This window comes from Zootoca vivipara, chromosome 2 (genome assembly GCF_963506605.1).
Source record: "Zootoca vivipara chromosome 2, rZooViv1.1, whole genome shotgun sequence".
NCBI lineage: Eukaryota > Metazoa > Chordata > Lepidosauria > Squamata > Lacertidae > Zootoca > Zootoca vivipara.
Window position 1 is genome coordinate 90,828,468 of NC_083277.1, and position 24,345 is coordinate 90,852,812.

Here is a 24,345-nt window from a genome sequence, read left to right on the forward strand (position 1 = left end):
CGGCCACCAACACCGCGGTTGTTGCTGCCGCTCTCCCTTCCCTTCTTCCCTTCCCTTCCCCATCGGGCCATGTGCCAGGGAGCTGCTGGGGCCGCGAGAGGAGGCGCCGCTGGCTGCTTAGCAGGCGGCCTCCATTGGCTGGAGAGCAGGGCTGCCGCTCACGTCAAGGCGGCGCCCAGCTCCTTTGCAAAGCTGCCTCCGCCGCTCCTGCAGTTGCAGCGAGAGGAGAGATGAGATGCTGCTGGTGTTGCCGAGGTTGCCTTCTGCACTTGTAGCAGCAGCGGCCGCAGCCCGCAGCTTGGGCTGTGTGCATGATGATGCATGCAGCGCCGGCTTCTTCCCGCCCCATCCCAGCTGCACTGCTATAAGGGATTCCCGTTAGCCCAGCCAGCTCGCCTAAACGGTCCCCAGGTTGATTCACTCCTTTCGCTGGAGGGGGGGGGGCGACGGAGGAGGAGAGGGGGCGGAAAGAAGGGGATGGGGGGAATGGCTGCCTCTGTCCCCTGCTCGGTAGCAGCAGCAGCAGGCACCGCCACCCCCCTGGGGGCAGCAGCAAGCAAGTCAATGCGGCAGCTTCTCCAGTGAGGGACCAGCAGCGCAGTTGCAGGCTGACCTGAGTGCCTTGCTGCCTTTCCGCGCCTCTCCTCTCGCTTTGCAAAGGTGCGGGCTAGGAAGGCGTCTCTCTCCAACCCCCAGCCCCCTACCGCCTCCTCCCCGGATGCCCTCTAATACTGTACTACGTCTCAAGCATGGGAGCGCTAACCAGCCGGCAGAACGCAGGAGTGGAAGAGGTGGACATCCCGTCTAATTCCATCTACAGATATCCTCCTAAATCCGGTAAGGCTTAGTCGGGATGGGAGGAGGAGCAGCAGCTGGTAGAGGCGAGGAGGGGAAGCGATCGGGGAACTAGCAGTGTGACGAAGCAAGGGCTGCAGGACAGTTGAACTCTAGGCGGTAGCCGGGGGGGGGGGAAGTCGCTGGATTTCGGCTTTGCACAAGCTGCCTGGGACGGGGGTTGGTGAAAAGCAGGATTTGCCTTTTACCGCACTGAAGCTGCTTCTTTGGCAGCCAACGAGTTTTTGGAGAGTTTTGCTGTCAGTCGAAGAAGGTCTCCCATGCAAGTAGCTGGAGAAGGTCTGGCGGCAGAGAATGCGGGTTTCTTTCGCCTGGGTCGACCTCCTCTAAAGCGCTCACGGTGGCATCTGAATTGAGATAGCAACATTCATGGCATCATGCTTGTTGGTAAAGGACCTTTAAAAAAATACTAAGAATTCTGTGTTGTTGTTTTTTAAAAAGCCGAGCCCAAATCCAATACCTAAATGATTGCAGTTCCTTTTGGCTAGCTGTTCTCTCTGCCTTTACTTGAGCAAAAAACTCATTGTGGTCCTGAATCGAGTTTTTTTTTTCAGAAGAGGAAAGAATTCCCCCTAAAATATCTGTGTGTCCTATGCCACCCCTTGGAATGTGGTTTGCGTATTTAGTACCTGCATTGACATTTTCACATGCTTGTTTATATGCTAATTGCTGTTTGGAAATATCCCATCCATCCTGCTGTCTAACAGTTTTTACGCTGTTGCTCACGATGGAATGTTTTGCAGTATTAATGGGACAGGGATACTGGGTTACCGAAGCAACACATGTAGCCTTAAGGTGGGTTGAAATCAAAGTACACTACTGTACTTTTCTCACTCTCCTACATATAGGTGTAGAACTTCGTAGTCTGCTTGTAAGTTTCCTCTCTTTTTTTTAAGGTAATGGTAGCTAGGAGAGACAGGATACAATGGGATTAGAATTTAGCTTGCATGCAATGTGTTGGGTAGCTGCTTGTTTTCTTGACACTGTTCCTGTGCCTTTAACAGTAGCCAGGCATGCAGAAGTTATGACAGGTTGATTTCCATTTTTTTTAAAAAAAGTTTTCCTGCTCCATTTTTTGTCAGGCAGCTATTAAAGGAAAGAGGCCATGTGCAAAGTAAGGTAAAGGTAAAGGGACCCCTGACCATTAGGTCCAGTCATGTCCAACTCTGGGGTTGCGGCGCTCATCTCGTGTTATTGGCCGAGGGAGCCGGCGTACAGCTTCCAGGTCATGTGGCCAGCATGACAAAGCCGCTTCTGGCGAACCAGAGCAGCACACGGAAACGCCGTTTACCTTCCCACTGTAGCGGTACCTATTTATCTACTTGCACTTTGATGTGCTTTCGAACTGCTAGGTTGGCAGGAGCTGGGACCGAGCAACGGGAGCTCACCCCATCACGGGGATTTGAACCGCCGACCTTCTGATCGCCAAGCCCTAGGAGCTATTGTGCATAAGAGAGGATTTGAGCAGGTAGTATTAGCCATGCAGGAGTTGGGGAAACATGTAAGTGCCAAATACTCTTCATCCTGCCTTTTAAAGGTTTATACTCTTTGCATCTGATCATTCTGGTTCTGGGGTCCCCAATGTACCTGCCAAGGCTCCTCTGCCCTCCCTTCCTGATGGCTTTTTTGTTGCATTTGGTTGGGTGGAGGGGCTTGCCTGTTTGAGTGGGTGCTGCCTTCTTTTTGCTAGCTCATTTGTTTTGGGGTGAGTGTAAATGCCTTGCCTGCTCAGGGGCATTCTGAGCATCACCAGCTTTTCCTCGTGTTAAATGGGTATGTTTTTTTAAAACGGCTGTTAGTCCCAAAAGGTTGTGGACCCTTCCTGTCGTTAATTACAGAGGAGAATACTTTGCAAAAATGGGGGCAAAACTGTACTGCGCATCCTAGTAACTTGTAGTAGTTGCATTGAGACACTGCACTACACTAATTGATAGTTTCTTTTCTTATTCAGCTATCAGCATTCTGAATGCAATCCTGTGCACACTTAGAAACCCATCCCGTGGACCTCAGCGGGACTTAACTTTTGAGTAAAACTCGCATTGATTACTTAAGATTAACTCCTGTTTCAGTCATTGGGGCATGCATCTGAATACATGTATTTTAGAATGAAGGTGCCACGAAAACTATTGATATCTTACTAATGATAAATGAAGGGTGTGGTCTTTTTTTAGCTATTTCCCATATTTATTGCTGGAATTTTTTAGAAAGGGAGCTGTGTATTTTTACTAATACTAGTGTAGCACATAAAGTTTCCTTGAGGTCATGTTTCTATTAATTATTTTTAATTGTGTGTTTTGAAGATTTAACTCCCATTGGGACAGTGTAATTCAAAACAAAAGGGGTTTGGTGCCTTCAGATACTCAGAAGGGCATCTATCTATTCTAACCCTTTTGTTTCTAGTCCCTAGTGAGCAATCTTTGGAGTCTATGTGATTCCAGAGTTCTTGTTGAAGCTCTGCACCATGTATATTGTTAGGAATGAGTAGTGACTGTGTATGGCAGTACCAGGGGGCTGGTGTAGAGGCCAGGGGACATGCCTAAGGAAGATGCAATCTATTGAGGCCTCATCATAACCGCTTCTTGCTTAAGCCCCACATTGTCTGAAATTCTCGAGTTCACTTGTCAAGGTCTGGGTAATAGTTGCTTTCGTTTATCATTTCTCAGTTTAGTTGACACCCAAGACCTCATATGGAGTGCATGTTTGCAGAAGTTGTGACCTTAGCTTTCAAGATATCATGCTTGACTTACTTCTGAGTAAACATTGATAGTAGGGTTGTGTTGTAAGCCCTACTATGTTCAATAGGGCTTACTCCCGTGTAAGCTTCTACAGAATTGCAGACTTAGTTTGAATTTATATGCACACTTAACCGGGAGTAAGCTACATTCATTGTGGCAGGATTTACTTCCAAGTCAACATGTCTAGGATTGGGTTGCATGACCACAGCTTTCTGTCTGTTTCCCTGATCCTAGCTGTCATTTAATAGCTGCTGAAAATATCAGAACCTGCCTTATATTGAGTCAGACCATTGGTCCAGCTACCTCAGTACAGTGGTACCTTGGGTTACAAACACTTCAGGTTACAGACTCTGCTAACCCAGAAGTAGTACCTCGGGTTAAGAACTTTACCTCAGGATGAGAACAGAAATCGTGTGGCGGAGCGGGAGGCCCCATTAGCTAAAGTGGTACCTCAGGTTAAGAACGGATCTCCGGAACGAATTAAGTTCGTAACCAGAGGTACCACTGTATTGTCCCAGGCCTACCTTGATATGTCGAGGATTATTGTTGTTTCATGAAGGGTTTTTAACCACTGCTCACTTCATTGTTTATAGGGAGGATTTCTCTTCCGTTAGAGTAACACAGAAGTCCGGAAATTTTCAAATCGCAACTTCATGACCTTTTAAAAAGAGGGGGGACGTAAGGTTGTGTTTACACTTGGAAATGATTTGTTCGGCACTGGAGATTGTTAACAATAGGTGGTAATTTTGTTAAGCAGTTAGTTATCAAGCTAAGGTAGAAATAAAAGGGTCCTTAATGATGTCTCCATTGCCCAGATTACTTGCTGATTACCAGCAAGGATCTTTGCAGAGTCATTGTTAACATAATAAAAAAATTCCTTCAGTAGCACCTTAAAGACCAACTAAGTTTTTATTTTGGTATGAGCTTTCGTGTGCATGCACACTTCTTCAGATACAGTGAGATGGAAGTTTCCAGGCACTTATGTAGAGAAGGGGTGGGGAGGGGTGGGGATGGGGAGGGGGGATCACTCAGAAGGGTGGTGGAAATGGGTGATTGACTGACTGATAGCTGTTGATGACCGCAAACGACTGCAAATGGTTTTGCATGAAAAAGCAAGGGTTGAGATGGCTGAAGATCGCTTATCATGTATAATGAGATAAGAACCCGATATCTCTGTTCAAACCAGGTCCCTCCATGGTTTTGAGCTTGGTGATAAGTTGCAATTCAGCAACTTCTCTTTCCAGTCTATTTCTGAAATTCTTTTGTAGTAAGACAGCTACTTTGAGATCTTGTATAGAATGTCCTGGGAGATTGAAGTGTTCTCCTACTGGTTTTTCTGTCTTCTGGTTCCTGATGTCAGATTTATGTCCATTTATCCTTTGGCGTAGGGTTTGGCCTGTTTGTCCAATATAGAGAGCTGAAGGGCACTGTTGGCATTTGATGGCATACACAATGTTAGAGGATGAGCAATTAAATAGTCCTGAGATGGTATGTTGGATGTTGTTGGGGCCAGTAATGGTGTTGTCTGGGTGTATGTGGCAGCAAAGTTGGCATCTGGGTTTATTGCAGGCTCTGGTACCAGTGTCCATGTTAAGTCTGGTGGTTGTATTATTGTGGGTGAGGAGTTGTTTAAGATTGGGTGGCTGTCTGTAGGCAATGAAAGGTCTTCCTCCCAGAGCTTGAGAAAGGGAGCGGTCATTGTCCAGGAGAGGCTGTAGATCTCTGATGATGCGTTGTACTGTTTTAGCTTGGGAGCTGTATGTGATGACTAGTGGTGTTCTGTTATTTTCTTTTTTGGGTCTGTCTTGCAGCAGGTTCTCTCTAGGTATCCGTCTGGCTCTGTTGATCTGTTGTTTAACTTCATCAGGTGGATATTTTAGTTCTAAAAAGGTTTGCTGTAGATCTCTTAGGTGAGATTCTCTGTCTGTAGAGTTGGAACAGATGCGGTTGTAACGTAAGGCCTGGCTGTATACGATGGATTGTTTGGTATGTTTGGGATGGTAGCTAGAAGCATGTAGATATGTTTGTCGGTCAGTTGGTTTTCTGTATAAGGTGGTGTCTATACGTCCATCCTGTATTTTTATAGTAGTGTCCAAAAAATGTATTTCTTGCATAGATTGGTTCATTGTTAGGTTGATGGTGGGGTGAAAGTCATTGAATGTCTGGTGGAAGGTTTCCAGGGTCTGTTGTCCATGTGTCCAGATAATAAAAATATCGTCAATGTATCGCAGGTACAGGAGAGGTTTGAGTGGGTAGGAGTTAAGGAAACGTTGTTCTAAATCTGCCATGAAGATGTTGGCATACTGTGGGGCCATGCGGGTGCCCATGGCTGTGCCGCTGATCTGGAGGAACAGGTCATCACCAAATTTGAAGTGGTTGTGGGTAAGGACAAAGTGGCAGAGTTTGGTAGCAAAGTCCGCTGTGGTTTTATCTGAAATGGTGTTCCTTATGGCTTGTAAACCATCATTGTGTGGGATGTTGGTATATAGAGATTCCACATCCATAGTGGCTAGTATAGTATTGTTAGGAAGATTGTTCAAATATTGTATTTTCCTCAGAAAATCTGTGGTGTCACGTACATAGCTGGGAGCACTGATAGCATATAGCATTGTTAACATAAACTCGGTTTCTGTATTGAGAATACATGCCTGGCTTTTTCAGTAGGCAGAGCAGCTGGAATCGGTTTGCTAAAATATCCGCCTGGCTGTTGGCATTTAGCAACTTTTCTTCCACCAATTGGGACAAGAAAGTGTTTTCTGAAAGATTCATAAGCATAAACAGATGATGCTTTCCTTTAAGATTCTTTTTTAAAAAAATGGCCACACATTGGTATGGTGCCCTTTCTGTGGAGTTATGCCGTGTCCTTGATGGGCTGAGTGTGGTGGGAATGGCTTTTCCTTTGGGCCATCAATCTCTTTAACGGCTGCTGGTCGCTTTCTTATTTGTGACTAGCTTATTTTTATAACAGAAAGCTTTTCAGCAGCAGCTACCTCTTGAAAGAAAGAACCTTTGGTGTGGGGAGATTCATTCGGACTCATGAATAAGCATGCCAAGTGAACAGACCTACAGTGTGCTAGGTGCTGTATAAAACACAGGCTGCACACAGTTCCTGCCCAGAAGCTGTGTCTGTGATGGGTTACTAACACATCAACCAAGAACACATGAGCCTTTACACCAGGGGAGTGTGGCTCTCCAGGCCTGCTTACCTGGCCCTTGGGACACCTGGGACCGCACCCCTTCCAACCTGCATCCTTCTCTGGCCCTGATCCACACCCTCCTAGAATGTTTTTGGTTGCTGGAAGGCATCCTTGAATTGTGATAGTGCCTCATGCTTGTCTGGATGAAGGCTGGAGAGGTGTGTGTATTGTGGTGGGTATCACAGAACCGTAGAGTTGGAAAGGACCACAAGGGTAATCTAGTTCAACCCCCTGCAATGCAGGAATCTTTTGCCCAACATGGGGCTCGAACCGGCGACCTTGAGATTAAGAGTCTTGTGCTCTGTCGACTGAGCTAGGTAGAAACCTTTGCCTTCTGCATGTCTGCAATGTAGCCTACTGTGCGAAGGTCTCTGCCTTGGCCCCCGTCCACTTCTTTTGCCTGTGGCCCTGCCCGCTTTTTCCTCTAGCACCCCCCCTTCACCCCCGTCAAGGCTGCCCTCTAGGTAACACAGCCCTCAAGCTAAAAAAAAAGTTCCCCACCTCTGCCCAGGCTGTGTGCTAAATCAAGATGCTTCAGGTGCTTCAAGGCAGAGTGGGGAAGGACTGCTACCTACCATTACCCACAGCCCTCTCCCGTCTAGTCTGACTGTGAAGCCACGAGGGTGAGGTTTATTTAGGGAGCATTGTTTTAAAGGGAGGTGTTTTTAATTTACTCTACAGGGTGGGACGTTGTCCGTGAGGTGCTGAGCATCAGGTGTGCTGATGGCTGGCTGTGCCTAACTCCCCACAGGATGTGGGATTGTTGGCAGAGGAGAGTTTAATCTCCCTAGATGACAGGTGGGGAGAAGGTGTCTGTATTGCCTCAGGTGGGAATGAGTGGTGTTTTTCTCCCTGCTGTTGTTTTATTGAGTGGACCTATTTTTCTGTGCATGATTATAGGTTGGTTAAACATTTGGGTGTTTTATTGAGGTCAGAGTTGAGTGGCTGAAGTGATGTGGGTATAAGGAAAGTATGCTTGTTTGGGGGGGGTTCTGTTTTTTAGAATGTGTTATGTGAATGATTTTGGTGATTATGTATGCATTTGTAATATTTATGATACTTTCATGATACATAATGAAATTATTTTTGTAACTCTATTTATTTTGATTTGTGTATGTTTTGCTTTGGTGGTTCTTTTACTTCTTTTGTACATCGTTCAGAGAGCTATTGATTCATTGTGTTCCTTAAAGTGTAGAATTGTTTATTAGTAGTACAGTATTGTTTTATATTTAAATGTGAAGTTTGCCTTAGATCCCCCCCCCTCTTGATTCATTTTTGTGGGGAAACATTTTGTTGAAATATGCTATGGCAAACTAAGAGGATGCACTGTGTATTTCTTACCTCAAAGCAGAATAATGTTGTGAGGCACCATAAAGTAATTTGTGCTAGTAAATGAAGATCAAGAGGAAGAAGTAGAAACATATTAAAAACTTTGTACATACTTGACTCTTACCTTATATGCCTTTTTGGTTTTTTACCGTAAACATTTTAAACATGACAATGTCCATTATTTAATTGAGAAATTCTGACCCAGGATTCTAAGCACGCTTCTCTGCACATCTCAAGATCCACCAAGATTGATGATGGTGGCAAAAAGAGAAAGTGAATAGATAAAGCATTGGGGTATATCAGCTTGGCATCTTCCAGATCTATCATATATCAGCAAGGAGGGGCACAGATTGGCTGAGAAGGTGGTCATGCATGCTTATGAAAGAGAACAAGGTGACAACAGTTACTTTTGCCCTCCCCTTTGTGGCATGCAGTCTCCACCCCCCAGTGTCCACCAAGGGTCACAGTGCTGAGGGCCTTCTGGCGGTTCCCTCGCTGTGAGAAGCCAAGTTACAGGGAACCAGGCAGAGGGCCTTCTCGGTAGTGGCACCCGCCCTGTGGAACGCCCTCCCACCAGATGTCAAAGAGAAAAACAACTACCAGGCTTTTAGAAGACATCTGAAGGCAACCCTGTTTAGGGAAGCTTTTAATGTTTAACAGACCATTGAATTTTAATATTCTGTTGGAAGCTGCCCAGAGTGGCTAGGGAAACCCAGCCGGATAGGCGGGGTATAAATAAATTATCATTATTATTATTATTATTATTATTATTATTATTATTATTTTATTTTATTATTTAGTGCAATCCCCTGCAATGCAGGAATCTCAACTAAATCGTACATGACAGATGGTCATTCAACTTCTGCTTAAAAACCTCCAAGGAAGGAGAGTCCACCACCTCTTGCGGGAATCTGTTCCACTGTAGAAAAGCTCCTACTGTCAGAAAGTTCTTCCTGATGTTTAGTCAGAATCTCCATTCTTGTAACTTGAATGCATTGCTTTGGGTCCTAGCTTCTAGAGCAGGAGAACACAAGCTTGCTCCATCCTCCATGTGACAGCCCTTTAGATATTTGAAGATGGCTATCACATCTTATACAGTATCAGTCTCCTGTTTACTAGGCTAAACTTACCCAATTCCCTCAACTGTCCATCTTAAGTCTTGGTTTCCAGACCTCTGATCATCTTGGTTGCCCTCCTCTGCACACGTTCCAGCTTGTCAATATCCTTCTTAAATTGTAGTGCCCAGAACTTGATGCAGTACTCCAGGTGTGGTCTGACCAGGGCAGAATAGAGTAGTACTATTACTGTACTTCCCTTGATCAGGACACTAGACTTCTGTTGATGCAGCTTAGGTGGTGAGAGGGAGGGGTTCTTAACTCCTTTCCACTCTTGCTGTTTCCACTGCTGTAAATCGACCAAACTGCTTTCTCGTTTAGGAGAGACTTGTCTCTCCTGTGTCACCTCTTTGCTTCCACTGGAAATTGTTTCCCTTCAGCTGTTAGGCTGCTATGACGCTCACACTGCCTCTAAATATGAAGATTCAGCTGGCTGTCATGGCGCAACAGTCGGTGTCTGCCTGTGGGGAAACTGCTGTATTTCAGTAGTTGTTGCTAAATGTGGTCAACTATGTTAAGTGGGAAGAAATTAAAGGAAGAAATAGATTGTGCAATTAATTGGTGGCACTTGTTAGGGCGGCAAACAGGATGGCATCAGAGTAAGGGGAGTCTAGTGAATTTATGATACTTTCATGATACATAATGGAATTATTTTTGTAACTCTATTTATTTTGATTTGTGTATGTTTTGCTTTGGTGGTTCTTTTACTTCTTTTGTACATCGTTCAGAGAGCTATTGATTCATTGTGTTCCTTAAAGTGTGGAATTGTTTATTAATAGTACAGTATTGTTTTATATTTAAATGTGGAGTTTGCCTTAGATTTCCCCCCCTCTTGATTCATTTTTGTTGGGAAACATTTTGTTGAAATATGCTATGGCAAACTAAGAGGATGCACTGTGTATTTCTTACCTCAAAGCAGAATAATGTTGTGAGGAAGAAGTAGAAGCATCTAAGGTTAAAAACTTTGTACATACTTGACTCTTGCCTTAGTGAATATTATAATTTTATTTGGCTGCTTGGACAGCAGTGCTTTCTGTCACGGTGCTAGAACATTGAGCATCTCTGTTCAGTCAGTGGCCTCCTGCTGAACCATGTGCTCTCTGCCAAAGCAACAGTGGACATTGTCATTCATACTCGTAGGGAAGGGACACAGGGGAGAGAAGAGTGTGACAAAGGGTGGGGAACCCCCAAGGAAGCCTGTCCAACTGTAACACAACAGCCCTGCAGTGCTGTCAGCAGGTCCTGCTCTCTGGTAGTTGCTGCCATCGCCCTCTCACTTATTCTTGCAGCCTAGATGGGACAGGACCTGGGATTCACCAAAGCAATAACTTTTTAAAAGGCTCCAAACCACTGCACCCAGCACTCCTCAGTCCAACCTGCTCACAAACTGCTGGGGAAAAGCAGGGCTAGATTCCAGCTGTCCAAGATCAAAGCAACTACCGTAGCTCGTTTCCCTGGCAAAGCCTTCTAAACTTCCTAAAGCCACCGCACCCTGCATTTTTCCAGACAGTTCCCTTATAAGTGGGAAAACCTGAAAATATTTTGATTGAAGTACGGGGTAAAAGCAGCGGGTCCCCAGTTGGTGCCCTCCAGACATTTTTGACTGGCAACTCCTCTTGGTCCCAACCAGTCTTGTCAAATGTTGGGGATGATGGGCATTGTAGTCCAATGTCTGGAGGGCTTCACTGGTTATGGCTGCAATTAAAAGTATGTAGAGATAGGTTCAAGCTCACCAACTAGTCTCCCCCAAAGTTTGGCTTTTGTTCCTGGGCTCCTGTCAGCAGCAGATATAAATAAGCTCTATGGTGCCTGTTCCAGAGAGTGCATGTTGTGGATATGCTGCTTTATTAATGGCTGTATGATGTTCATTCAGCTGTTGTGACTGTGGGGTTTCTTGGACAAGAATACAGACAGATGTACTTAATCTCCGTAAAGATCCTTAAGTAGGCCAGAGCACATGTCAGAACCACCACATGGATGCTGCCAAAAATATGGTTCACCTTGTGGCAAGTGATTACTGGCCGTAATGAGTGCTGTGTGGATCTGCGCGACCACAATGTGAGTCTCCTTGCTACTCTTCCATGTTTCTGATAGTTGCTGGCAAGGCTAATGGAGATACATAAACTACTCTTGGGATGGTGGTGATTTTACATTTCTATTCTGCCCTTGCTCCAAAAGATGGCAGATAACAAAGCAGCAAAACAATGCATCAACAAATAAAATATAAGCACTTGAACTTTAGGAATATCTAAAAAGATTTAAATAATCTGTGAATTGTCGCGTATCCTCACAGCTTATAATGTCAAGGCTGCAAGGAATACTGTACGGTCTTTCAGCCATCAAGTGCCTTGGTGAACAGAAATGTTTTAACATTCCTCCTGAATGTTAATAACGGGGACAGAAGCAGTTCACCAGGGGGGCATTCCACATATGAGGTGCCACCCCTGAAAAGGCCCTGTCACGCCAACTGTTCTGCCTCCAACTGTATATAGCAGTGTTGCATAGTGCCAGCGTTTTGGAAGTTAGACTTTTCGTATAGTTGGAGGTGGACAATCTTGATTACTCATGACTTTCTTGATTTTTTGTTTTTAAAAAGAAGAATGCAGAGTTCTAGCAGCACCATACAAAATCTTATCAGAGCAAAATTTTAAGACTGTGCTGGAATACCTATCTTACTGATTGTAACCCTGCTGCTCAGTTGCAGCTTCAGTTCACTGACCAAGGTTTGGATATGAGTACAGTAGTTCTTGACACATGGTGTGATCTATAGATACCTGGTCAGTTCTTTTAACATGAAATAGGGTTGTATATTTTCAGCAGAGTAGGTTTGGGTTAACATGACAGACGTTTTACGAGTGAGAAGAAAAACTGGTAGGTGGACTTGACTGTAATTAAATCTCAGTCCAGGACTGAAAATTACTTGTGTGGAATACCTATCGGCTGTATGCGTTCAGAAATTGTGAAACGGGCTTGAATTTATAGTAATGCAATAGATTTCTCAAGAGATACGACCCCCCCCCCACTCCATTTTGCACTGGCGCCCATGGAAGGAGGCAGTCAGCTAGTTCTGGTAAATGCATAGGCTTATTCTGTCACAGCAGATCAGCTGCTTACTGTGGAGAAAAGGAAGTGCTGCTTGGGTTTATTGACCATTCATACTAAATACTTCTTCAAATAAGTCTCCAGATACATGGAGCTTCCTGCTACGATCGGGGTTTTTTCCCTGGAAATTCCCAAACTCACTCCTGGCCTTGCTGGTTCCTTTATGAAACGTAGGAGCCCTTTTTTTGGCCCCATGTGCAGGAAAATAGGGAGGGGGGGAATACTGATAATCTGATCAGGAGGTGGAACAGTTTGAAGGTGTGGCAGGATTCAGGTGGGAAAAGACACCTTGACACTCTATTTAAATGTGATTATATTGCCCACTTCTGCGTGTCAGTGTGGCAGAGGAGAAAGCGTGAGTTAGGAAACATACCCTTTCATAAGGTTCCTTATAATCATCTAGCTTTGAGTGCTATACAGTACTTACTGTTCAATGGAAGCCTAACCCCTCAACCTAAAAACATTTTGGTGGTTCCCAAACCTTTTCCATTTGAAAATTGTTGAGGGTCTTGGTGGACCATATAATGATATTTCTTCCTGTTGTAGCGATCGTAGTGTGCAGTGCTAGATACTGTGTGATTTTAAACTTCATTTTTGTTGCTGCTTTTCTTTCTTATACAGGGTGATTTCTTTAAAAGATGCCCCGTGGATACAGAGTACACATGTTCCACGGGGCCTCTTTTAAAAGACTCACCCTGTATCTTGCAGTTTATTGTACTGAAATTTTAATTCCATAGAATTCAAGCTGTAATACAATAAAATGCAATATAATAAATAAAATAGAACACAATAAAAGCTCGTATGAATATTTAATGCAATAAATGTACCATCTTCAAACAGATACACACACACACACACTGCAGACCACCTCAATGTGGCCTACAGACCAGATTTTGGAACCCCTTGGGGTGGATGATTCACAAGCCTGTGTGCTGCTTTTTATTTCTCACCAATTTAATACAATTGACATAATTAAGTCATAAAACTTTTCCTGGATTAGGCCATTTCAGGCTCTACTGGTTTGGACCTGGGTGGGCTTTTGTATGTTTAAATGTGCCCTTACGAGAAGAAACCCAAATGTAAACTAATGTATTGGAGAGACACAGTGGCGGAGCTTCATGCTCCGGGGGTGGGGGTGGGGCATGCCTCCCGGAGGGGAGGACCATGTGTTCCAGGGGCGGGGCGCGCCTCCCGGAGAGGCGTGGCTCGCGTTCCGGGGGTGTGGTGGGCGCCCGCAATGGCACCCCTTGGAGCCCGCCGCTCAGGGCGGCCCACCCCTACCGCCCCTATCTTCCTACGCCCCTGGAGAGACAGTTTAGAGGAGGTGTTTAAAAGAAAGAAAGCATTTAAGCATGCATTGAAATGGAAAAATATACATAGTAAGAATTATGCCGAGCAATCAAACCATTACAATATAATACTCACTGTATTGTGAACACATAAGATGAAGAGTAGGGAACCTTTGGTTTGCTAGATGTTGCTGAACTACAACTCCCATCAAGCCTGGCCAATGGCCAGGGATGATGGGAGCTGTAGTCCAGCAACATCTGGAGGGCCAACAGTTTCCCACACCTGCATTAGGTGCATCATTGTTTTATTTAGCACATTTTATTTCCCACTTTACATTGTGAGGCTCCAGACTCGGGCTGGCTTAGCTTCAGTAAAATGGCTGTATCACTTCTCCCTTAGAATGAGGGAATGTGCATGATCTGGTACTCTTTTATGTGGCTATAAATCATGAATATGAATGGAAACTCGCTTGTGTTAAACCGAGACCTGGCTTATTAGAACCTCGAGCATATTGTGAAATATCTATTAATTTCCTTACAATAACGCTTGAGGTATATTTTAGTTAAAACACCTATTACAATATATCACAAACTAATTCTGGCTGAAGCAGAAATTGCTGACCTTGTCGAGGCCTTCCAGGTTTTTCATTAAATCTGGTTAGTTAACTAGATCATGTCCAGCAGAGCTGGGGGATCTTTTTCAGCGCTTTCACGTTAGACAGACACTTGGGCCTGGCTGACCAGGACTGTTCTGCTCCGTGCACAGCTAAACAAATCTCCAAACTGAAAAATAGACAAGACATTCCCCCCCCTAACCCCACCACCAAACTTGCATCATACGTATCTTCTTCAGTTTCTCTAGACACTATCCAGTAAGACCAGTCGAGAGCAGTAAGGGGCTCTTGGGAAAGGAGGATTTCTGCACTTAAGTGGATTATCTGAACTGCCAGCAGCACAAGGGCTGTCTGTTTCCCTTGTTGATGCATAAATGGCTCCGGTATAAATGCTGCCTAGTGCTTTACCGGTTCACAAGCCCTTCCCTTTCTGTAAGCATCTGTATAAAATGTTTCTACCTTAAATAAAAAAACAAAACAACAAACCAGGGCAAAAGTAGGCAGCTAATTAGCCTGCTGTTCTGTCCAGGGCACAACTGCGATTTTTTTCCTTAGGCTTTCCACCTTCTGGGCCTTCAACACAATGTTAACCCACAAAACAAGCATCATTGGGAGCATAATTAGGATTGAACGGTATGCAAGCAAATATATTTCTCCTTCGCCCCTGGTTGGTCTGGGTTTGGCTTCATGTCTGTATTTGCAGGCGTTTGCTTCTACGTTATAGAAACCTTGGTCATGTTCCATGTAAACTGCTTAGAGAGGTTATGGATGATTAAGCAGTATATAAACCTTGTTGAATAAACTAACTAACTAACTAATTAACTAACCAACCAACTATGTCCCCATTTTCTTTGTGACCTCGGAAGTTGCAGATTTCTTGAGGAGGACTGCATTTCCCACAACAATTTAACAGTCTTTAATGAGGTTTTAGTCCTCTTGGGGCAGGTGTCTGTTAAACAGCTGTAATTTGGTTCCTATTTCTTGAGGTAGAGGTTTCCCTCTCCTTCAAGCCTTTCTTTCTAATAATATAATATAATATAAGAAATAATATATCTGTCTTCTAGGACCAGGACCTTTGGAAGTGGAGATGGGAGGAAATGCTGTTTTAGTAGTGGCATTTCACATAGGTTGGGTGACAAACAGAAATGCTAAACATCTCTTACTACTCGAATCAAAATCTGATTAGACCGAAAGCCCTGCTTTTAATCAGTGATTAATGCATTAAGACTTCCAGCCATAGTTTCACAGATGGGCAGTGATGGGTGGGTGGGCAGTTTCGGAGTATAGCTACTAGGGCACACAAATTGCCTTCCTCTATCTTTTATGTAACCCTGAAGAGGGGAGGGAACTCTCAAAGGCACACATTGATCCAGAGCTTTATCTGTATTTAGTTGCTGGTGTCCAAATGATTATGCAGCAAGTGAAGTAGAAGGCGCTATATGCCTCAAAGAGATTTCCTCTCTCCAGTCAGTGAATATCTAGTCAGTTTTATAGATCCTTCACTGACTACGAGCCAGACAAAGAAACAAGTCTCAGCAATACCCTTTTCATTTTTAGAATGAGGTTTTTCCAGCTTATCTGTTCTGCTGTTCTATTTTTTAAAAAAATCTTTGAGGAAGAACTGCGATGATTATAGAGCCACAATTGCATATCTGAGGTTTGAAGGCAGAGTCTACTTTGATTTTTCTGCCATTACAAAGCATGCAAATTTTGTTCCTTGTAAAATCAATGTGGAGGATCTCTCTCTATAAGCAAATCAAATTAAATTTTTTCAGAAATGTTAGTTAAAAAATGTCTGGGTTTACAGCAAGTTAAAAATTGTGGCTTGAAGAGTAGGTGGTTTTTGTTGCCAGCATCTCCCCCCCCCCCTTACCAAACAGATCCCTTAAAAGTTGCCATGTTGGAGACTGAAATTGTTGTTGTTGTTTTTAACAATCGGATATACCAATAGAGGATCCATTTCATTGGTCTGGTGCCAATCCATTGTGTGGTTTTTAAAGTCAGCTTTAAAAGTGGCCATTTTAGTCGATGGGCAGCTTAATGCAGCTACGGTATGCATGTCAGTGAAGGAAAATGAGCACTTGGAGAAGACCTGGAAATGATGTGTGACTTCTTCCACACAATTAATTTAAAAAGGCAAATAGCAAGTAGAAGGCTAGTTAGAAGTAGTGGTGGTAGCTGATCCTGGAAGCATCTCCACTTAGTGTTGCTATGGCAACATGGCACGCTTTTGAAGATGCTGATGACAGTACTTAACTGGCCAGCTAAGACCATTAGTTTGCAGAGAGACTGGTTTGGCCAGTTCAGCACATTTCCTCTTGTAGGTTCTAATCCAGGGGTCAGCAAACTTTTTCTGCGGGGGCCGGTTCACTGTCCCTCAGAACTTGTGGCGGGCCAGACCGCGAGCACACACACACACATACACACGTCTTCCCTCCTTCTCTTGGAGACAGAGCTGGGCTGGGGAGGGGGCGCCCCACCAGCGCTGGGCCTCGGCTTGTGTGGAGGGGCCGCAGCCACCCCTCCGGGAAGGGCCCCTACCCTGGGGTGTCCATGACCGTGCTGATAATGTGCCACTGCCGAGCAGCACAGAAGAGTCCTCCTCCTTCTCCTCCTCCCCCTCTTCCCTCCTTGCGGGCTCTCTGCTCCCGCTTCTTCCCGCCCCTTCGCTTCTCCTCCTCCCTTCTTGGAGCTAGACGTCAACAAGGCGCCCTGCCCTGCGCCTCACCCCGATTGGAGCAGCGAATCTCGGGAAGGGTCGCCATTGGCCTACGGCTTGCGTGAAACCGGCCAATGGAAGGGGGGGCTGAGGTTGCTAAGGCTTCGGATTGGCCAGCATCGCGGAAGTCTGAGCAACCTCGGAGTATGCTGGGAGATGTAGTCCGGGGGGCAAACTGCAAAAAAAATGCCCCCCAAAGAAAAAATGGCGATCGCGCCGATTGCAGAACTGTTTGTGGGCCGGATCCAGAGGGCTATTGGGCCAGATTCGGTCCGTGGGCCGTAGCTTGCCGACCCCTGTTCTAATCTCACGGTTACAGAAATACATGCATGGAAGCAACCCACTAGTATCTTCCAGAGCAACCCTTCAAACCTCTAACAATATACTGTATGTATAGAGGTGCAAGGCAGTGTTTTTGAGTTAGGTTGAGTAGCAGTCAGTGACGGTGTGCAATTCCTTGACATTAAGAGTGCATATTGGGGCTTCAGTTGTATTCTGTGGCTTGGCTTACTTCCCTAAGTGATCTGCTTGCTTGTGTTTTGAGATCTTTTGTTATAGACTGAGGTTAAGAGCTTCTAAAATCATAATTGTAAATACCACCCAAGGGCATTTGTAATTTGTAACATGAGTAAATGCTTTTTTGGAAAGCGTGTTAAGTGTTTTATCAGCTACATATATGTGATCTGATAGGTGTTCTGCAGCTTGGCTCACCTGTTTCAGTTATAGGATCTGCAAGTGATTCCAGCTTTCCCCCTATGCTCCTGACACAGTTATATTGCATTAGGTTGATCTGCGGTTTCCTGATGAGGTGTGCGGATGGCTTTGCCAGGTGGCAGGGGGCTTAGAAGTATATGAAGTGGCTGTACACCTTTGATGAATAGAGTGTTTTCTGCATATATAGCAAGTCATTAGGAAAGGTGCATCTGTTATTAATCTGGACACTTGCTATGCTTGTTGCTGCAGTGATCGAGTATGCATGCAACTGGCGGGAATTCATTAGCTTTGTATGTAACAAGTGATTTTTAAGCCTTATTTATTGAACTTCTGGTTGGTCTGTATGGGAGCAATAGTAAACATGTTCCAACTAGCAGGTTTGATGTAGAAAGTAGTGAGTGAATATAGGAAGCATTTTGAACCCGTTAAAGTGCGGTACACTTTATCATCATCTCTTTATCTCTAGCGCACAAACACAAAAATCAGAAAGATCTGTTTTTAAAATTTGCTCATGCACCCTAAGTATGAAAGCTCTAAAACCTAAGGATTCTTCTTCTTTTATTTATTTAGGGTGGATTTTAATGTAGCTCTGAGCTTCTTGTTCCATCAGCACAAGGATTTATCATTGTGAAACAGAATGCTCTCCCCTATCCTCCTCCCAGTGCCCCCATTAAATTGGTTCTAAAGGTCCCCCCAACCACCTGGAGCAGCTTTGCAGAGGGTGCAAGGGGTGGAAAGTCCCATGGCACAAGCAGAAATCCGTGCACTGGCAGAATGTGATGGTTCATTTATTTATTCAAATATGTATAAGTCTGCACTTTCATAAAGGCATAATGCAGCAGTATGTAGCTGTAATGGTGTTGCTGCGGCTACTCTCGAGTAAAGACGCCCAAGTCCGTGCTTGTCTTTTAACGGTTTTATTGTGCATAATATTTACAGTGCAGAGATAGCAGAAAACATGACCTCCTAGTCACTCGCTGAATCCGGGAGTGGACGTTTCCTGTTGCGTGACCAGCATAAGAGATTGGGCACCCCGAAAACGCCTCCTCTCGACCTTACGTTTAGTGGTGCGCCTGAATTCGGGCGCCAGAAGGGGCTGCGTGTTCCCCTCTAACTGTTGGTCAAGCAAGGGCTCTCCCACATCACTGAGTCTTGTCTCTTCCATCCCGCTAACTTCCTCATTCCTCCCACGTGACCCGTTGCTGCTGCTCTCACTGGGCAAAGTGTTGGTCAGCAGGATGGATGGGGGGAGGTTCCCTGTAGGAAGGTCCCCTGACAGTAGCAATACAGGATTACAATAAAATCAGTAAAGGCATCAGGAAAGACACAAATAAAACATCAGTAAATACTGGTTGATTTGAAAGGAAACAAATACATATTGCAAAGGCCTGGATAATGTAGTTTTCAGAAGACATCTAAAACTGGGATAGCTCAGTCGGTAGAGCACGGGGCTTTTAATCTCAGGGTCATGAGTTCAAGCTCAATGTTGGGCAAAAATATTCCTGCATTGCAAGGGGTTGGACCCTTGTGGTCCTTTCCAACTCTACAATTCCAAGACAAGGTTGATTCCTGCTTACCCTCCAAAGTGAACCTAACATCAGGATTCCCCACTTACCAAAGCTACTGAGAAAGTAGAGCAGGGGTCGGCAAGACTTACCGGGCATGGGCCAGATCACTCCTGCGGAGATCCTCCATGGGCCAGCGCAGTGCAATGCTGGAAATCGTGTCTGTGCATGTCCAGGGCACCTAAAATCGCTTCTGCGCATGCCCAAATGCCGGAAATCATGCCTGCACAAAACCGGTTTTCGGCATCTGGGCATGCGCAGAAGCGATTTCCGAGACACGGAAGAGAGTCCCCGCGCTGTGCTGGTTTAGCGCAGCGTGTGGGGACTCACTGAGCGGGCAGCTCGGTTCGGGGGCAGCTCATGGGCCGGTTAAACGGCTCCGTGGGCTGCTTCTGGCCCATGGGCCTTAGGTTCTAATCACAATAGGTTGGACTGCAGAATATCCTTACTGCTTACACAGAAGTGATATTAAGGTGCTTTGCCATGTTCTCTCCAGGCTTCCCCACTTTGCTTCTAGGATGATGCAAACTTTTGTGGGTTCTGACTTGCTAATAAGTGTCTGTACACCAGGGTAACGAAGACTAGTCTCTCTGGAGAGGTCTTTGTAATTAAAGCAGCCAGTTGACCCCTGAGATTAATTTTGGAAAGATAAAAAATATAAAGCTACCACTCACTATCCGTAAGGCACACGGCTGTGTGGGGTCTAACCAGTTGTTTTCTAAAAGTGTAGTTCTGCTGTTGCTGCCTGACACTTGGTTGTTGCTGTGTGCTTTTGTCACTGGGAAACAACAAGCAGCTTGCTGGGCTGTCAGGGAGCATAGGTGAATTTTGTTCTTCTGGTGGCAGCTGAGGGGAGGCTCAAACTGGGGACTGCGTAGTTCACAGCTGAGTCTCTTAGCCTTGATTATGGGAGTGTGTGCTACACTCCCTTGCATATTAAAGCATTGAAAAGCAAACTTGAACTCGGAGCCATTTGGCCATTATGCTCCCTCCCATAGACCTTTTTTGTGGACAGGTTGCTTTGCTGCAAAATATCAAATAAGATCTCTTCAGCACTTCATAATGGATTCTTTGGAGACCAGGATCTAAAGCCACGTGTGCAGGGTGAGGTAATAATGTGTAGACAAGATGAACTGGAAGCTCATAGACTAACAGAGGGGCAAGAGGAGGGATTTTTGATAAGTACAGGTCTAAGGTTGTACATGGAATTCCCGGACATGCCCAGAATACTGCAGTTGGAAGCAGTTTCTGGGTGGAAAATGGCAAAAAAAAAGTATGGCAAAAAGCTCAGCAACATTTTTACTTTCTGGAATATGGCAACCTTATATGCACACTCCTGCAGCCCCTGCCAGGCTCAGCTTTCTTCTGCTCAACTGAATCCTGACCTCCATTGCATCTGGTCACCTAAATGTGTGGCTTGCTGTGATTCTGCATCCGGTTTTGAAGAATGTTGCAAGGGTTTAACTATGCTGACTTTTAAATGAGTTCCTGCATCTCTCAGCTTCCTCCATGTTTCATTAGAAGGCTAGATTCACTCTCTGGTCAAACTGCATTCCTTTTCTCTTGCCCCTCCGTCATGTGCCTGCATTGGTTTTGGTGAGCTCTGGGGTTCTTTCAAATGTCTGTCTGTCTGCCTCTCTCTCCCCCCCCCCAACTCTTGTTTCCCTATAAATTATGTACATGGAAAAAATGGGGCCAGAAAGCAGCAGGCATCAATAATTGATTGCAGAACCTTCCTAAATGATGAGCTGCATCTTGGCGTCTGTGGAGGTGCCTGGTGTTCTTGTTTGGAAACAATTGTATAGGGCTGTTTTTGCTGACAAATATACAGTATCGACGCTTGCAAGGGGATGCTTCAGGTTTTTCAGGAGATGTTTTGTAAAAGAGAGCTCTGTTTCATTTTGAACTGTTGCCTTTATATTTTCATTTCTTTTGAAACATTCTGCACTGCCTTTCAGACACCATGAAAAGGCAGTGTACACACAAAAAAGGAGTGTGTTAAACTTAAAATTCAGAATGAAATGGCAGCTACTAGGTCAATGGCAAATATGTTCAAGCCTCCTAAATGGAGATTTTATTTTTAATCTGCTTGGTATCTGTATTAGTTTTGAAATGGTTGTTATACATGCAGTTGTTTTAACTGCACCCATTTCAGTCTGGCTTCAGGCCTGGGCTTGGCACGGAATTGGCCTTGGTTGCCCTAACAAATGACCTCCTTCGAGGGAGAGGTGGCAGAGTGCAACCCTACAGCGGCTGGGGGGGGGGGCTACACATCTAGGTTTTGGCAATTTAACCATGATACTCTTCTTATCCCAATGCTACATAACATCTATATGAATCTGTTTGGAGCAAACCAATAGGAGGTTTGGGGTACAGTGTCAGTATCCTGATGACACTTGGCTCTGCTTTGCTATCAGATCTGAGTCAGGAGAGACTCAGGCTGAACCAGTGGCTCGATGCAGTTGTCGAGTGGATGATGGTCAACAGATTTGAAGCAGAGTCCTGCTAAGATAGCGACTGTGTTCACACATCCGTTTACTGTGCAATCACTGTGTTTCCAGGGCAGAGTTGTTAATCCGTGTTCACACGACAACGTCATGCAAAATGCATTTATATTCTGTACTTGGTTGTGGGATACTACTGCTTGATGCTGCTGTTTCTTATCACAAGACCATTCCTAATTTGTCTCTAGCCAAGGTGTAAATGTCTTTGCATGGGGGTAAACACATCCCCACTCCATCAGTGCCCCCCACAAAGAATCTGACACTCATGAAGCCTTGTTGATGTGAACAGATAGAGGAAAAGCACTGTGAAATGGATTGTTCGTTTATTCATTTAAAAATGTGTATATTCCCTTTCTGCAGCGGGTAATACCTCGGGCAGCTTGCATACACACAAAAAGGGGAAAAAACATTGTAAATGTTGTGGTTGTGTCTGGAAAATAGAAGAAGATGAAGATAAATCATGCTGGCTAGAGACTGGTTCAATATGTGCAAAGCCATGTACAAAATATTATGAGAACTGAAGAGGAAGTTTGGTCTTCTAGAGTTTCTGGCCCGGTTTAAGATCCATCTTTCTGATATTGACTCATTGTGCAGGCTTGTTACCCAAGCTGAAGTTTCTTTATATACCATAAGCCTTGGTTCCCCATCTGTAAATTAGGAGCCGTAGTAACCCACCCAAAAGAGTCATTGCGTGGCCAAACGTAATAGTCTATAAAGTCACCTTGAAAGTTTTACGGGTGAAAGGGTGGGCTATAAATATTTTTAAAATAAAATAATGTCCCTCACCAGATTAAAATGTGCTACGGAAGCAATTACTAGGAGTAATTGTCATTACACATTTCTGTAACCTATCAAGTGATGATTCAGCTGACTTTTGTATAGTTCTACCAATCTTCACCTCAAGGTGAGGACAGCAGAGGAGTGAAGAGAGCACGTTTTGAATTAACTGTTGCAGCGTGTGGCTTTTAATAACGGCCCTCAACCCACCCAACTGGAAAATAGCTTGTGAAATAGGAATGTTTATATATTCCTTCTTAAAGATGAGTGTGTAATTCTTACTTCTATGGCCTGTTCTATAAAAGCATTACTATGGCAGTAGCGGTGATGTGGTTTTGCTCGTTTGGATCAGAGGACGGGCAAAGCTTGAATAATTTGCAGTTTCAGGAGAGCAGTCATGTAAAAGTTTGTAATGGCAAGGTATGCTCTGTGTAATACCTTCAAGGTTAACCAAGCTGTTGTGGAATGGACAACAAATGAAACCGCTATGCAGGGGAAAGCTCTTATCCTCGTTTTCTTTAAAAGCAAAGGCCTATCTATTACCGCTAGCATTGTAATACTAGATTGTTAAAAGTGCATTTGACCTTTTTGCCAAATCCGTAGTTGGGATAAAAGTGCATTAGAGGGGGCATGGGTAAGTGTATGTAAACAAATTGCAAGCCTGCTGTGAGTGGTTCTATTCTAAGATGTTCAAACGAACAGTCAATAAAAGAGATCTGAAGGAAGCTGTAGTGTGAGCTGTAAAGAGAGAAGTTTGTTACCCTCTTGTTTAAATTCCATACAGAGTTTTCCAAGTGTTGCCATATCCTATTATTTTTATGTGGCAGGGTAGTCTCAAATTCCACTGCTGTGGAAGTCGATCACAATCTGAGGAGAGCAATTGCAAGATTTCCATTTTTGTTCAAATGTTCTTTTTTTGGTGGTACCTCAAACCGTTTTTTTAAAAAAAACATGCACTGGGTGATACACAGAATTTGTCATATTCTTAAGTCCATTGATTTCAGTGGGTGTGCTCATGACTGTGACTAACTTTGGATGTGATCCATAAAGCCACTTTTTCAATATGGAACATAGTGCCTCAGTGAGATGACCTCAAGGCTTTTTTTAAACATGGGCTGAAAAAATTTCCATGGCTTTATTTCTCTGCAGAAAACTTCAAACTTCTAGGAATGTATCATTTGTGCATTTAATAACTTATTTATATACCCTGTCCTATATCACATTGCGGGGTTCACAATTTGTGCAGACGACACGGCATCAACAAAACCAAGAGCGAGTAAAATGGTCTATAAAATATTCATCTTAAAGCTGTAACATTAGGCTGCAAGATTAATACTAGTTCATACATGCTTGAGGAACCAAGTACTAACGTGGTACCAGAACAGAGCCAAAGTTGGTGCCAGCTGGACCTCAGAGGAATGGCCATACCACAGACAGGGTGCCACAACAGAGAAGGACCTTCCTCTTCCATTGCTACATAATCAGAGGTGTACCTAGGCTTCCTTGCGCCCTTGGCAAGGAGCTATATTGGTGCCCCACAGTCCCTTGCACTCTTGACAAGGAAATACTGGCTGCCCAGAGGAGCGGCCCAGGATGTGTGCACATGGGTAGGTGGATTCCTAGCCAATCTGAGTCTGGATAGGAGTGATTTTGCGTCCCACCCCCTGGGTCTGCCCCGTTTGCAGGAGCCAACCTGACCCAACCCCTAGGTTGTTCCGAATTTAAAAATGGAAAGTGTAATGCTGGTGGTCAACAAAAGAGGTTTAAAGACTGTCTCAAGGCAAATCTAAAAAAAATGTAGTATAAGCACCAACAATTGGGAAACACTTG

At 44.5% G+C, this 24,345-nt stretch overlaps 1 protein-coding gene across 4 annotated transcripts in view; it reads left to right on the forward strand.

Annotated features, from left to right (window-relative positions):
• Positions 1 to 469: 469 nt before the first annotated feature.
• RNF157 (ring finger protein 157) overlaps positions 470 to 24,345 on the forward strand; it is a 75,682-nt gene continuing 51,806 nt past the window's right edge. For 3 of the 4 annotated variants that reach the window (XM_035104534.2, XM_035104537.2, XM_035104536.2), the window contains exon 1: positions 470 to 837. In XM_035104534.2, coding sequence (XP_034960425.1) covers positions 750 to 837 — 88 coding nt within the window. In that variant the 5' untranslated portion in view covers positions 470 to 749. Of the gene's footprint in view, positions 838 to 999; positions 1,243 to 24,345 lie in introns of those variants that run through there. The other variant, XM_035104535.2, reaches the window with a different exon arrangement.